Source organism: Cardiocondyla obscurior, linkage group LG11 (genome assembly GCF_019399895.1).
Source record: "Cardiocondyla obscurior isolate alpha-2009 linkage group LG11, Cobs3.1, whole genome shotgun sequence".
NCBI classification, from domain to species: domain Eukaryota; kingdom Metazoa; phylum Arthropoda; class Insecta; order Hymenoptera; family Formicidae; genus Cardiocondyla; species Cardiocondyla obscurior.
In genome coordinates, this window is record NC_091874.1 from 4,535,926 (window position 1) to 4,548,639 (window position 12,714).

At 39.5% G+C, this 12,714-nt stretch overlaps 1 protein-coding gene and 1 long non-coding RNA gene across 4 annotated transcripts in view; one reads left to right on the forward strand and one right to left on the reverse strand.

Moving 5' to 3' along the window:
- Positions 1-9,784, forward strand: part of LOC139106551 (lachesin) — a 64,658-nt gene extending 54,874 nt beyond the window's left edge. For both annotated transcript variants that reach the window (XM_070663419.1, XM_070663418.1), the window contains one exon: positions 92-9,784. In XM_070663419.1, the coding sequence (XP_070519520.1) occupies positions 92-387 (296 nt within the window). In that variant the 3' untranslated portion in view covers positions 388-9,784. The remainder of the gene's footprint in view (positions 1-91) is intronic.
- LOC139106554 (uncharacterized) overlaps positions 1-12,714 on the reverse strand; it is a 206,444-nt gene that overhangs the window by 66,465 nt on the left and 127,265 nt on the right. The window lies entirely within an intron of this gene.

Consider the following 12,714-nt stretch of genomic DNA (forward strand, 5'->3'; position numbering starts at 1 on the left):
CACGAGTGATCTACTAAAAAACATTTTTTTAACTGCGCACCGCTTCGTTCGGTTAGACAAAGTTAAAGACGATACTATCTTCTTGCTTCAGAGATTTCGGGACCGGCGAAAACGCAAACGCCGACATGGCCACCGTTCTACGACGAGGAGGACGAGGTGGTGTTCGGTTCGGCGGAGATGGACAAGATGGAGAACAAGCAGGTGGCGGTGGATAACACGGTTCACGGACACGTGGGCTACCCCTCGCTCGCCACGCCGTCCTCCACGACCCGCGTCGGCAAGAAGCGACCGATCAACGCCACCTCGGGCGCCGATCCCTATCCCCGACGGCTTTTCGTCCTGATATCGCCGCTGTTCTGGCTTTTAATCGTATGCCGAAGGTGGTGATCGTAATGAGAACCTAACCGAGAGGATTCAAGACTTGACCGAAGCCCCGTCGTCAGTGCTCGCGCGACGCGATCTCTCGTAACGGATGCGCTTTCGGAGACGAAGAACTGCAACGCTTGATGAAAAAAATCCAAGCTGTTGGTGAGCGAGCCACAAAACAGACGGTAGAATAGATATTTAAGAAAATTGAACGCTGTTTTCCAAACGTACTATATTTTAATTCGGACTGATCGGTGCGAGAAAGCCGCGCTACGCCCGGCAGCCAGGTCCGCGTGAAGCGAAAGCCCGCAAGCTTTAATCTTCATTGGCTATTCAGCAGCTTGCTCGGCTCTACGCGGCAAAAACAACTTCGAATGGGTTTAAGTCGCCGCCGCCGACGACGACGTATCGTCTTCCTTGAGTGGCTTATTCGTAATTCGTAGACCTAATCAATGCGTCGGAAGCTCGCGGAAGAGACGAACCAGATGGGACCGAAGACGGCAATGTGCATCGCGGAGCGTATTTCGATCGTGATGCTTGAGTCGGTGAGTGATCAATTAATTAAATTCTGAAGCCAAATTTTGTGTAAACTTATTTCCAATTTTTTTTTTTTTTTTACGTACGGTAATATTAACGATGTCTCCGATTTGTACGTCTATGCGATATTAATATGCGATAACTTGTACGTGATTCTAAATACTTTACAGCACATGCATGTAGCTAAATATAATTTTCAAGTAAAATATTAACGTCTTTTATAATCTGTGCGTTCCGTAAATTCATATGTACTACCGAATCAAACTGCGGGTTTTCGATCGCTCGATCAAATCGGAATGCGTCAGAAAGAACCAACGTGGGAGCGCAAAAATAATTACAAGAACAAAGGCAACAAAATGATAAAGACTGAAATTGGTCAGGCTGACGAAGTCGAAGGCAAAGAAGACAGCCGTATTCTCGCAATGAAGATCAAATCCCGGGACGATATTCGCGCGGATCGAAGAGTCAGGTGCGTGAACTTCTCCAGTTTCGGCGGCAATAAATCTGCGTGATATGTACATACTTACGTGTATCATATACAGGCACGCTCGCACGCGTATACGTGTGCACACGTCAGGGTAAACTAACACACTCGTGCCACTTTTTCCCGAGCTCCCCGCTGCGCTCTCTCCAGTCGCGTGCGAGTAGCGTGGAGTTTTCCGTAGATAGCCCTTACGATTACCCGCAGGTGTAATAGGATGTGTATCGCGAGTTTAAACGAGTATTGAAAGCTTTAAAGGAGTTCGAGCCGGAAGTAGCGAGATGCCCCCGTGTCTCGCGGCCCGTTTTTGCCGGACACCCCCTCGAATCTCGGGCGAATCGATCGGCGGACAAACGACCCCCCGAGCTGTTCGCCACACATGCTTCGATTACGGACGCGCGATCGTACCTGTTCCTCCTCCCCGCAAAACTTTCCTTTCCCTTCCGCGTGGTTATCGTTCGCTCGAGGGAAGTTTTTACAACGCTCTCGGTTAGCGGCTCTCTTGACAACGAAACTCTTCAGTCAACACGGAATTAAGTGTGTCCTCGGAGAAACATTTAATGCTCCACTTTTTGAATACGACTCCTTCGTGTACCAAAACGACAGCGGCGCGGCGAAGAACCACTTACGACGATTGTTCACTTGAGAACGAACTCTCGATATTACGACTTTCTTTTGGTTAAAATAAAATTGGATGAGATGTTCATCGGGTATTTATACTTGAAAACTTTAACAGTAACTATTGATTCGAAAATGTAATGCGAATCTGAAAAGGATGCTGATTAAAACTCCACTCTCGAGTTGTAATTTCTAAAAGTGGAAACTAAAAAAGTAGCTAAAAGTTTTTTTTTTCTTTTCTTTCATTTTTTTTTTTAACCAAAAAGAAACATCCTTAAACCAGCAATGCCGACGGCTAACGTAATTAAAGAGAATACATTTTCGTGTTATGTTGAAGTAAATAAAATCAGCACGAGTCAAATATAATTCTTATACTGATTTTTTATGCTGATCAATTTGAAGTAATAAACTCAGAATTTTATATTTATAAATTGTAAGTTAAATGTCCATATAATACATTTGATTGGTTTCGTTAATCATAATTTCTTTATAAATTCATAGCTTGAGAAAGAATTTATAACGTAATTAATTCTATCTGCAGCCAACACAGTAAAATTATCGATTAAAATATTTAAAACTATTAAAAGTTGACGAGTAAAATGATCCCGAGTGGAAATTTATCTATCTATTATCTGATTTTTGCAGATAGCGATTTGATTACGCAAATTAAATATATTCTTCAAAAAATAAAATTGTCATTTAAAAAAAAAAAAACAAAATCTGTCTAGTATCGGTTGTTTAGTTACTGTTCAGCACGGACCATGTATCTAGAATAGATATCTAAACGTTTTTCGCCGCGTACTTGTTTAATGTTGTGAGATGTTATCTTACGCTCGCTCGACTGCCGAATTCGCCAGACAAACCGGTTCTTGCTGTCCGCTGCCCGCGCGTCCTCCACCTAGCGAATTTCGAGCGCAAGGTGCCGACCAGATGTCAACACACGCACCTACTCACACTACCGCGGCGATCGGCGGGTCCGGCGATAAGCAGTCTGAACAGTCGAGCGCGCGTAGGGATAGATCAAGTCGCGGAGTAGTAGACTCATACGCGGCGAAAAACGTTTGGATATCTAGTTTTTCTAACTCGTTATTAATTAGTAATAATTATCTGGTACCTTTTGTTAGACAGCTATAAGATAAACCACGAATTGGCTAGCTAGTCATTAAATAATAGACTCAATTTCCACTGAAAATAATTAAATTATGCAAAAAATATATTTCAAGCGTAAAAATTTTTTTTTTTCTTTCCCTCAAAAATCTACGTTGTGTATTTTATAAATTACATAAAATGTAATTTATAGGAGCAATTGAATCAAAATGTGATAGGTCAATAAATAGTTTTCCGATCGCGCGTCCTACGATCAAGAGGTGATATCTAAGTATTTATTTCCAGTGTGAGCCAAAGAACTAATAAGTGTTCGATAGATTAATAATGATCGATTCTGGCACGAGTTGCTTCAAGTGAGTAGAATTCATGTGTGAAAGAAGAAAAAGCGTGAAAGAGAGAGTGAGAAAGAGAGAACGATACTAATTATATTTTTATATTTCCACCATAGGTGTTTACGTTTCGTACCGATAAATTTTTAATTGCCGTGGAAAGCTTTGCCCGGTCATTCCAGCCCGCGACATTCAGTTTGCGCAATGAGTTATCTAATTATACCTCATGTTGTAGTAATCTTGCGAACATAGTGACATAATGGCGTGCTTAGATTGGCCGTTCCGATTTCGCTTTCGGGACCCTGCGCTTTGTTTTCAGACGAAAATCCACAAACTGGATCCAACGCGGTCGCAAACGGGTTAACAAAATCGATGGTATCGATTCCGATGCACCGCTCGCTACGACAGCTTTGTATTCACTTGCTAAATAAATCGAGCTTCCCTGTGGATGCTCGATTTTGAAGTTTTATGGCAACTGAAATTGCGTCTCGTTACGCTTCGCGGTTCGTTTTCGGTACTCACCGGGAGCTCTTTCGTAGAAACGTCATACATACCCGATTTCTTTTAAAATCCATTCTCGTACGTTTATATCTCGATCGATTTTACCTCTCAACTCGCGTCTAATTGCTAAATATGCCGTTCAACGACTCCTACCCACGTGAAACTCGAAATTAAATTTTGCCGTCCTATTTAATTTCAAAGCAAGGTGCAATAAACCTCTATTGCCGCAAATATATTATAATTTTAAAGTTATATTAATATTAAAAAAATAAAAAACTATAGTAGCAAGCTGTTCATAAATTATTAATTGACATTCCTAAAATGCATGAAACGCATTAAATAATGATTTTGAAGAGAAACGTTATTTTATATTCTCGACGTTATACGTTTTACATTCACGTTGATTTGCTGAAACATTGCACCTGATAAATTTGTCGTTTGCAACTTTTTTTTTTTTTTTTTTTCAGAGGAGAAACCCTTCAATTAACCAATGGCCCATTTCGCATTCAATATAATATGCGACGTGCCACATTCGTCACTGCAATCTACGTCGAAATGGCCGTTCCAAAAAAAAAAAAGCCCGGTTCGCGAAGCGTCCTCAAGCGTCCTCACGAGAGCCAATGAATGGTCGCTCTCTCGGTGACCGAAAAAAACCCCTCGAGAAAAAAAAAATGCGACGGTTTTTCCTCCCCCGGCGGGCGACATCGCGCTCGTTTGCGACACACCGCCGAAACCAACTAGGCCACGAACGAGAAGTGTGTTCCCTCTTATTTCGAGTCGGAGGGAATCCTGGTTCCGGAGCGATTATCGTCTCTCTCTCGGCCTGCCGGCGCGGGAAAACGGCCGAGAGGTCGGTCACGTGAGAAATTATAAGGGCGAATCCGCTCTTTAAGGACTGGCGGAAGAAGATCTTAGTTCCTCCATAAATAAACACAACTGCCCGTGCAGCTGGCGCGGGCGTAATTCATCGTGAATTAATTTAAGGGCTACCGCCGCCCTCCCGTCTCCGCTGCACCTCCCCGCCGCGTTCCACGTTTTCATTAGAAGACCCGGCACCGCGCCGAGGCCGCCATTTGGCGGCTCACGCTTTTATGCTGATTTTATTTCCCTTCTTTCGCGAACTCGAGCAACCGCCGAGTAATTGCGCGGTATTATTATCCGTCGCAGCTCGAAGAGGCGGCACGAACGGTGGCATGACGTACGGTTCATCGAGTCGCGCGAGGAAGTCGAAGTAGGAAAGATTTTCATGGGTCGCTGGAGGATTCCCTTCCCGTAACGCGCGTTTTCATTTTCACCGCCATTCTCGTTTTCATTGCCGACGTGGTCCCGGTGCCCGAAAATGTCAATGGTTCCCCCTATACGACTTGAAAACGAGCTCGTAGTTCCCCGTTTGGACCGCGTCGCGCGGTCTCTATAAAGTTACAACTGCAGCTGCAGTTGCGGACCTCCTCGCACTGCCCTCCCAAGCCGTCTCTTTCCCTAACTATGACTGCTCGTAGATTTCCGTCCCCTTCGGCCGTTCGCTTAATCTCCGTCGGTTACGCTTATTAAAGTCCCGAGAGGTACGACGTGTAAGTCCCGTCGGAACGGTATACACGGGGGACGCAGGTAGTTACGTATGCGCGCCGGTTGCACGACTGTTGGTTTATCGCGCGCTCGCACTCGAGGCTTTTCGCAGTTTCGACAAGCTCAGACGAGGGGGCACGGTAACAGAATTGCATACTTCAACACGTCGCCGACCGAGAGAGGGGGAGGAAAGGGACGATCGATGTAACTTCGCTGTCCATTAAAAGAGAACGAGTGCCCTCTGACGCGTAACGTTTCCCTTTGTCCGCGACTCGTGAAATATAAACCAGAGCCATGATAGTCAGGGCGAGCAACAGTAATTATCTCCGAAATTGCACGTATTAATCGGTACGATTTACAAATCAATCACCCCGCGCGTTCTTCCCACGTTACGCCGATTGAAATATCGATGTTTTTTTTTTTTTTTTTTTTTTTTTTAAATCGTCAATTCTTCACCCCGCTTCAACATTGATATATTTTGGCACTTTAACTGCCGAACGATTTCGGATTTTTCTACGACACGATCGAACAGCTTCGCGAAGTTTGTTTTATGAGTCTTAAGTGGGTCGATTGAACCGGTATAAAGTTTTAAGAGTTCTGGAGCGGGAGAATTAGCCAACTTCCTTTTATCTGCGTGAATTATCGCCTCCGCGGATCGATCTCTTTTTGACGTTTACGTTGACATTGCGTGAAATAGCGCTATATTTTTATTTTCCGGCGTTTCACGATATCGTACTACTGTACACTTCGGGCAATGCAAATTTTATTTATTTCTCTTTATTTCAATTATGCGATAGTATCGTTTTATTGATCTCTTTTCGTGTAAAACGTCGATATACGATTCCTGAACTCGCGTTGTCCTTTTTGTTCCATTATATCCCATGCTTATCTTTTTCATGGCGCTCTTCTCTTTTATTTACTTTAGTTCTCGCAACGTGGCTTGTTGCAGTCGTTAGTTTTTCTTTGCGCTTATTGAGTCGTAAATAACATATCTTCCTTATCGAACGAAAACACCGTTCGCAAAAAAGAACCTATCCAAATACCTGTTCTAGAATTTTTCGCTCTTCGTGCAGTATAGTTTTCGCAATCGGGTACCGGAGAGCAACGTTAACTCGGACAAGCGTATTTAGATGCACGCGAAAAATAAATAAACCCAAAATATTTTCAATTTGTTTCTCGCGAACGTAAACCAGAACCGTACGTTCGCGACGAGTATTCTTGCAAAAATACCTTATTCTTAGAAATATGCATTATTTCATCGCGCATAAACTGAATATACACAAGAATAAGGGAATTTCGAGAAGAAAATAAAGTATGGATTAGAACGGCTACATTCGAAATGACGTCCTAAAAAACGTCCTACAGATATATCTCTCCTTTCGATTCCCGAACGAATAACCGGATTCCCTGCGCTTATTTCCCGACTTTGAGCTCGCCGGCGGACAATATTGGGATACAATTCTCAAGAAGCGAAATATATTATGGATACGGTATGGAAAAGCGGTCTCGCGCGAAAGTTGCCGATGAATTTTCCGCGTAGTGAGATATTTCCTGCGTAGGACCGCAAAAGCCGCCAAGATTTCCTAACTTGTCCGCCGCGGAGATCGTATCATCGGCAATTTATTTAGGCAGTTGTGTGCCACTCGGTGAGTCCTACAGAGGCTCATTCCTCCTTTCGCGCTTCCAAATACTCCTCCAGACTGTAATACGAGACAATACGAAAAAAAAAGAAGAAAGAAAAAAAAACGACGACACTTCGAATATGTGGAAAACTGTTAGCGGTGTGCATGCGAAGAATGATTTTTTATTGTTTAAAGAATATCTAAACCCCGCTTTTCTCTTTAAGCGCCGCTAAGTTAGTCTATATCATAAAGTCATATCTTATTAACATCAGAAGAGTCGAAATAAAACAATGTAATTTTTTTTATTAGAGTAAAATTATCTTAAACTATCACGTTTTAAAATATAAACATATCGTTGAAACAAAAAGCTGAAAATGTTATCTTAAGATAAATATTTAACTTAGATTGTATCAAAGAGGCCTTCATCAGCGGCAATCGTTCATATTCTATTAATATTTTATTTGTCATTGACGTATACATTAAAAAAAAAAATGTTGCGTCAAAGAAAGACATTTTATTCCCAATATAATCGCAAGTGCAAGTATCTTTTCAATTCTTCTGATGTTAACCACGAGATAACTTTCCCAATTGCGTTTCAATCGACATAAAATATTGTATACTTTTTGTAAATAAAATTTGGGTGCATGGTTAAGGAGCGATTTCTTAGTTAGACTCGTGGTAAGTCCCAGAAAGTCGAGATGTACTCCGAGATCGTCTCGATTCTGACAGAAGATACCTCGGGAGATGGAAGCGTACTTTAAGAATCTCTCGGGACGTGAAACGTGCTTACGCGCTTGTCAATGAGTGTTCAAGAAGCTAATACTGTATTGTTTTCATTCGTGAGCACAATCGATATATTCGACTTGTGCATTGGGAGAAGCTGCGATCCCGCGTTGTTAAAATGAAACCATCGTTTCGCATCCGAACGCGCGACACGAGAGTTTATCTCGATAAGGCACTAGCTCGTGTAAAGGTAAATATGACCGTCGACAATGTATACCAAGCCCAAAACGCTATCTTCCTGTATAATAATCGCGAAACCGTAGTGGCGTTCGATATGATTTCTCGATGGCGTCTTTCCCCAGCGCGCGATGCTCGCGTAATTTTGTATAACTGTACGTACGAACAATCGATCGTCTAAGTGAAGATTATCTACAAAGCGGATTGTATAAATGTAGTCGTGTAAGAAGGTAGTAAAGCATACTTCTGTAAATAATTGTGAAAAAAAAAAAAAAAAATTGTAACCAAGTATCACGGCGGAATAAAGACAGAGCTTCGTGTTGCATATGAAGCTATTGGCAAGATCTTATCTCGTGCGTCTTGTTGCATGAATCCATTAATGTTAATATATACGTAATATAATACGTAAAGTGATAACTTAAAGATGTACAAATTTTTAACAGTTTTGTACGAAAATCCTAAATACCGACGAAAATTCAAGCTTAAAGGTAAGTTTCATATAAAGCATTTAGCAAGTAGACGCAAACAGCGAAATCTTAATGTCTTTTCATCAAAATTTTGTCAATTTGTCACGATTTAAAACTATCATATGTAAACACAATTTAAAATTAACAATCTCGAGTTTTTTTTTCAACAAAAATAGATTAAATGTCCAAAATTAATATAATGAGTCGAAAATTAATATAATTTTAATTTAATCTAAATCATAATTGTATAACCAAACTAGTGAAAAGATTATTTTTAGTGAGAAATTTCAATGTTGCACGGCATTCTATCTCGAGAAAATATACAAGTTGATAGTTCAATATACTTCAGGAATTTAATATACATTTTATTGAGTACATATACTTTCGTGTAAAGTCAAGCGCAGAAAAGCTTGAGATCTTTAGAAATCAATATAGAGCTCTAAATAAAAATTTTTTCCCAAATCGCCGTACATACGAAAATATTTTCATTATTCGTTGGTTTCATTTCTATATCTTTCGTTACGGTATATATCGTGTTACAATACTATTTAAAAAATTAATAAAGCCCCATATTAAAAAAATATCCTAAACATTATAATGACGACAACGCCTTTCGCTGCTCAGAAATATCGAGCAGAAATTATTAAATTAGTTCGTATGAGTACAAATAATAATTAACACTGATGTCATGAATTTCTTCTAAATATGGTATTCGATATTCCTTGATCATTTGCAGTGCAATAAAAGGATAAAATATTATATCTAAAAATGTATTTCACCGTAAATATCCGTATGGTATAATGATAACTTTTGCACTGCACGGGTCAAATTAAATATTGACTTTGAAACATGTAAAATATGGATCATATGCGAATAAAAAAAAACTGGTATTAAATAAATTGTTTTTTATATGTGCTTACGCATTATTTATTCGCCGTTTATTAATAAATTGAGCTTTTAATTTTAATAGACCGTATTTATTCATCGCGAGAAATTATTATCTTTATAATACAAAAGTATATAATACTCTAATATTAAAAATAATCGTTTCACGTCAATTATTTCATTTTTCTTCTCATTATTAAACTCACGAAATATAATTATTAAAATTATATTTTTCATAAACTGCCTTAGCAGCTCTATAATAATGTAATCGCGGAATAATTAAAATCGCTAGTCGTTTACGATTTGCATCTCAAAAAGAAAAAAAAAAAAAAAACGTTACTGCCAAATATTTGCATCAAATACAGATCTCTCAGAATGCACTTTAAAAATATATCCGGCAAGTGGACGAAGGCACACAAGCATTGCGGTTGGTTATTTGGATCCCGACGCGACGGAGGGTAGCGGAGGAAAGGGAGGAAGGGGTTACGGGTCGAATGGAAAAATTCGTTCGATATTATTTCAAACTTCTTTGAAACACGAGGTAGATATGCCAGACTCGCTCGGTCTCTCACGCACGTGCGGCGTAGGGTAACAGTCAAACACTTGGCACCAGCCGGCGCCGGGTATGTGACATGAATATTTGTTTCTAATAAGATATGCTGCCTCGCCAGCGCCATTTGACGCACCTCTCGCCGTGCTTACGTTACAACTATCCGCACGCGAGACGGAATCCCCGTTCCGCAATCGATTTTCCTATCAGACTGATAAAACGAACGTAATTGCACATCGAAGTTACGTTCGGCCGACTTTAATTTGCCGTTTAGTCGGCATAAAGCCCGCGACATCGCAAATAAATTTCGCCGTGCCGCGCAAATTTACAGTACGAATTACATCCCTCGTCCGGTTGTCAATATGCCGACGACTACGCTGTCAAGTGACCCCGGAAACAATTTTCACACAAGCTTAACCAAATTCGATGAAATTAAAACAAGAAAAATACCTAGCTCCCAAAAGTTTAAAAGATATGAAGTTACTTGCGACGTTACCTCCAGGAATCGACTTTCATAACGTGGAAGATAAGAAGTTTTTAAAAAAAAAGATATAACCACGAAGATGATGTAAAAAAATAGTAGTAAACGGACAAGAGAAAATATAAATAATAAGAAGACGCGATTTAGAAAAAGGAATTTATAAAAAAAGATATCTTTCATATAAATTGCTCTTGAGATATTAAAAGTAATCAACGTATCGGTAGAAATATTATATCGTCATTATTCGGAAATAAACTTTTTATAGCGATTTGTAAGATGAAACAATTCCGGGAGCAGCGTACATTAATTTTAATGCGTTGATGTTACATCAATTAGGAAATTGGATCCAGTTTCCATATCGGATTTCGATTACGCAGTCATAGTGGAGAAGCTCATCTTGCAATATTAATTGCGTCAATTCAAACTCCTTCAATTTATTCTTTCTTTCCCGTCATGCTAATTTAATTTTGTGTTATTTCATTTTTGTAAGTACAATGTATCTTTTCAATGAAATATCGTCGAGTTTTAAATACTCCGTGCATCTTCGTTTTAAACTTTTAATATAATTTTACACTGCGATGTGCACCGTAAACACGTGAATTTCACGATGGAAAGCGAGGAATGCCGTGGATTATACGTAAGGGAGATTTCGAAAACTACATCTTAATATAAATAGCCATCAAATAATAATATTGTTTCGCGTTCATCGATTCTTCGGGGGAACTCATAAGATGATTATCCTGTAAACCTGGAAATTCGCGAAATTCTACGCACATAGTTTCCCTTATAGCGTACACTCCGTGGAATTTCCCTTCGAGGCATCGACCGGAAATGCTAACAATTGGCGTGCTAGCAACAACGGGAACTAATAATCTCGATCGAATCGACTGACACCCGGAATGTTTAATTAAGATTTGTGAATAAACCGATACATATTGCAAGAATTTCTGTCGCGCTAGATAAAGATCGCGTTAGCTCGTACAAGCTAGTTCCGTTTCCGTATATCGTGTGGGTCAAAAGAAATTTTTTAAAAAGATATTTTTTTTTAATAAATATAAAACAAATCAGAAAAATTAATGTGTAAATAAAAGCGTAAAAAGAGTTATGTTATGTCAAGATGCAACGAATGAAAACGATGCGGAGCTTTCGGGTTTTTATTAAAGAAATTCCAAAAACTCAGAAACATAATAGTAAATTCCATATGCCGTCTGCGTAATGCATGCGCATGCAATGCATATAGCGCGGCGGGCGTCCGACATTAATGCGAAGTCCGGGATCATTCGAAATCTGGAAATTCGTCGGCGTTCGTAAGACGTTTTAATTACGGCAATTTAAATTCAATAATTTTGGTATTTTGCTCGGGCTGGCGGAGCCGCACAGCTGTTCCGCGAATTAGCATACTAAACTTTATCACCAACAGCTCGACAAAGACGTGCCAAGACGGCTGAACTAATTTCGAAGATAGAATAAAGTTGGAAACGCGGCCGCGAGCGCGCGCGCTCTTCATTCCGACTTCGAAAGTGATAACTCGTTGGAATCGATACCGTCATTATTATTTAGTTCCGCGATCCCCCAATCGAATGCAATGCGATTGCTTCCGGAGACGATTGATCGCGTACTCGGTGGCAATTTAGTCAATTACCTTGAACGAAATGCCCAGACTATAAATGAAAATGACGGTTCGGCCACTTTATTTCACGCTCACTGATTTAAAGCGACGCCCTTTTATGTACATTTTAACACGTAACGATTCAAGAGTCAAATTGAATCAGTTCTAAAGAATTATTATTTTTTAAATATAAAACCAATTGAATGAAAAACACAAACCGACCACGGGTTAAAATAAAAGATTACTTTTTCCCGTCTATTTGTAACTAGAATTTATATAAAAATATAGAAAGAAAAAAATTGTTTTACTTCATTACTGTTAAATTTTATTATATTGCATTTTATATCTCGCAATAAAATTATGGACTGAAAGAATTGTTACTATTATCAGAAAATTGTACTGTCCCTTTAAACTGGAATTCACGTTAGCTCGGTCATGAAAATCTTTTTATGAATGTATTCTCTTTTTGTGTTTTATTATCATATTGTGTTATTTCACGGTTTCTTTTTTTTTTTTTTCTTATTCTCTCAGAAAACGATCAATATTCAACTATCCAGTTTTATACTTCATATAAAGTCTCTATAATTTTTTCTGATTAAATTTTTTATATTTTTAAATATGCTTATTTCTTGTAA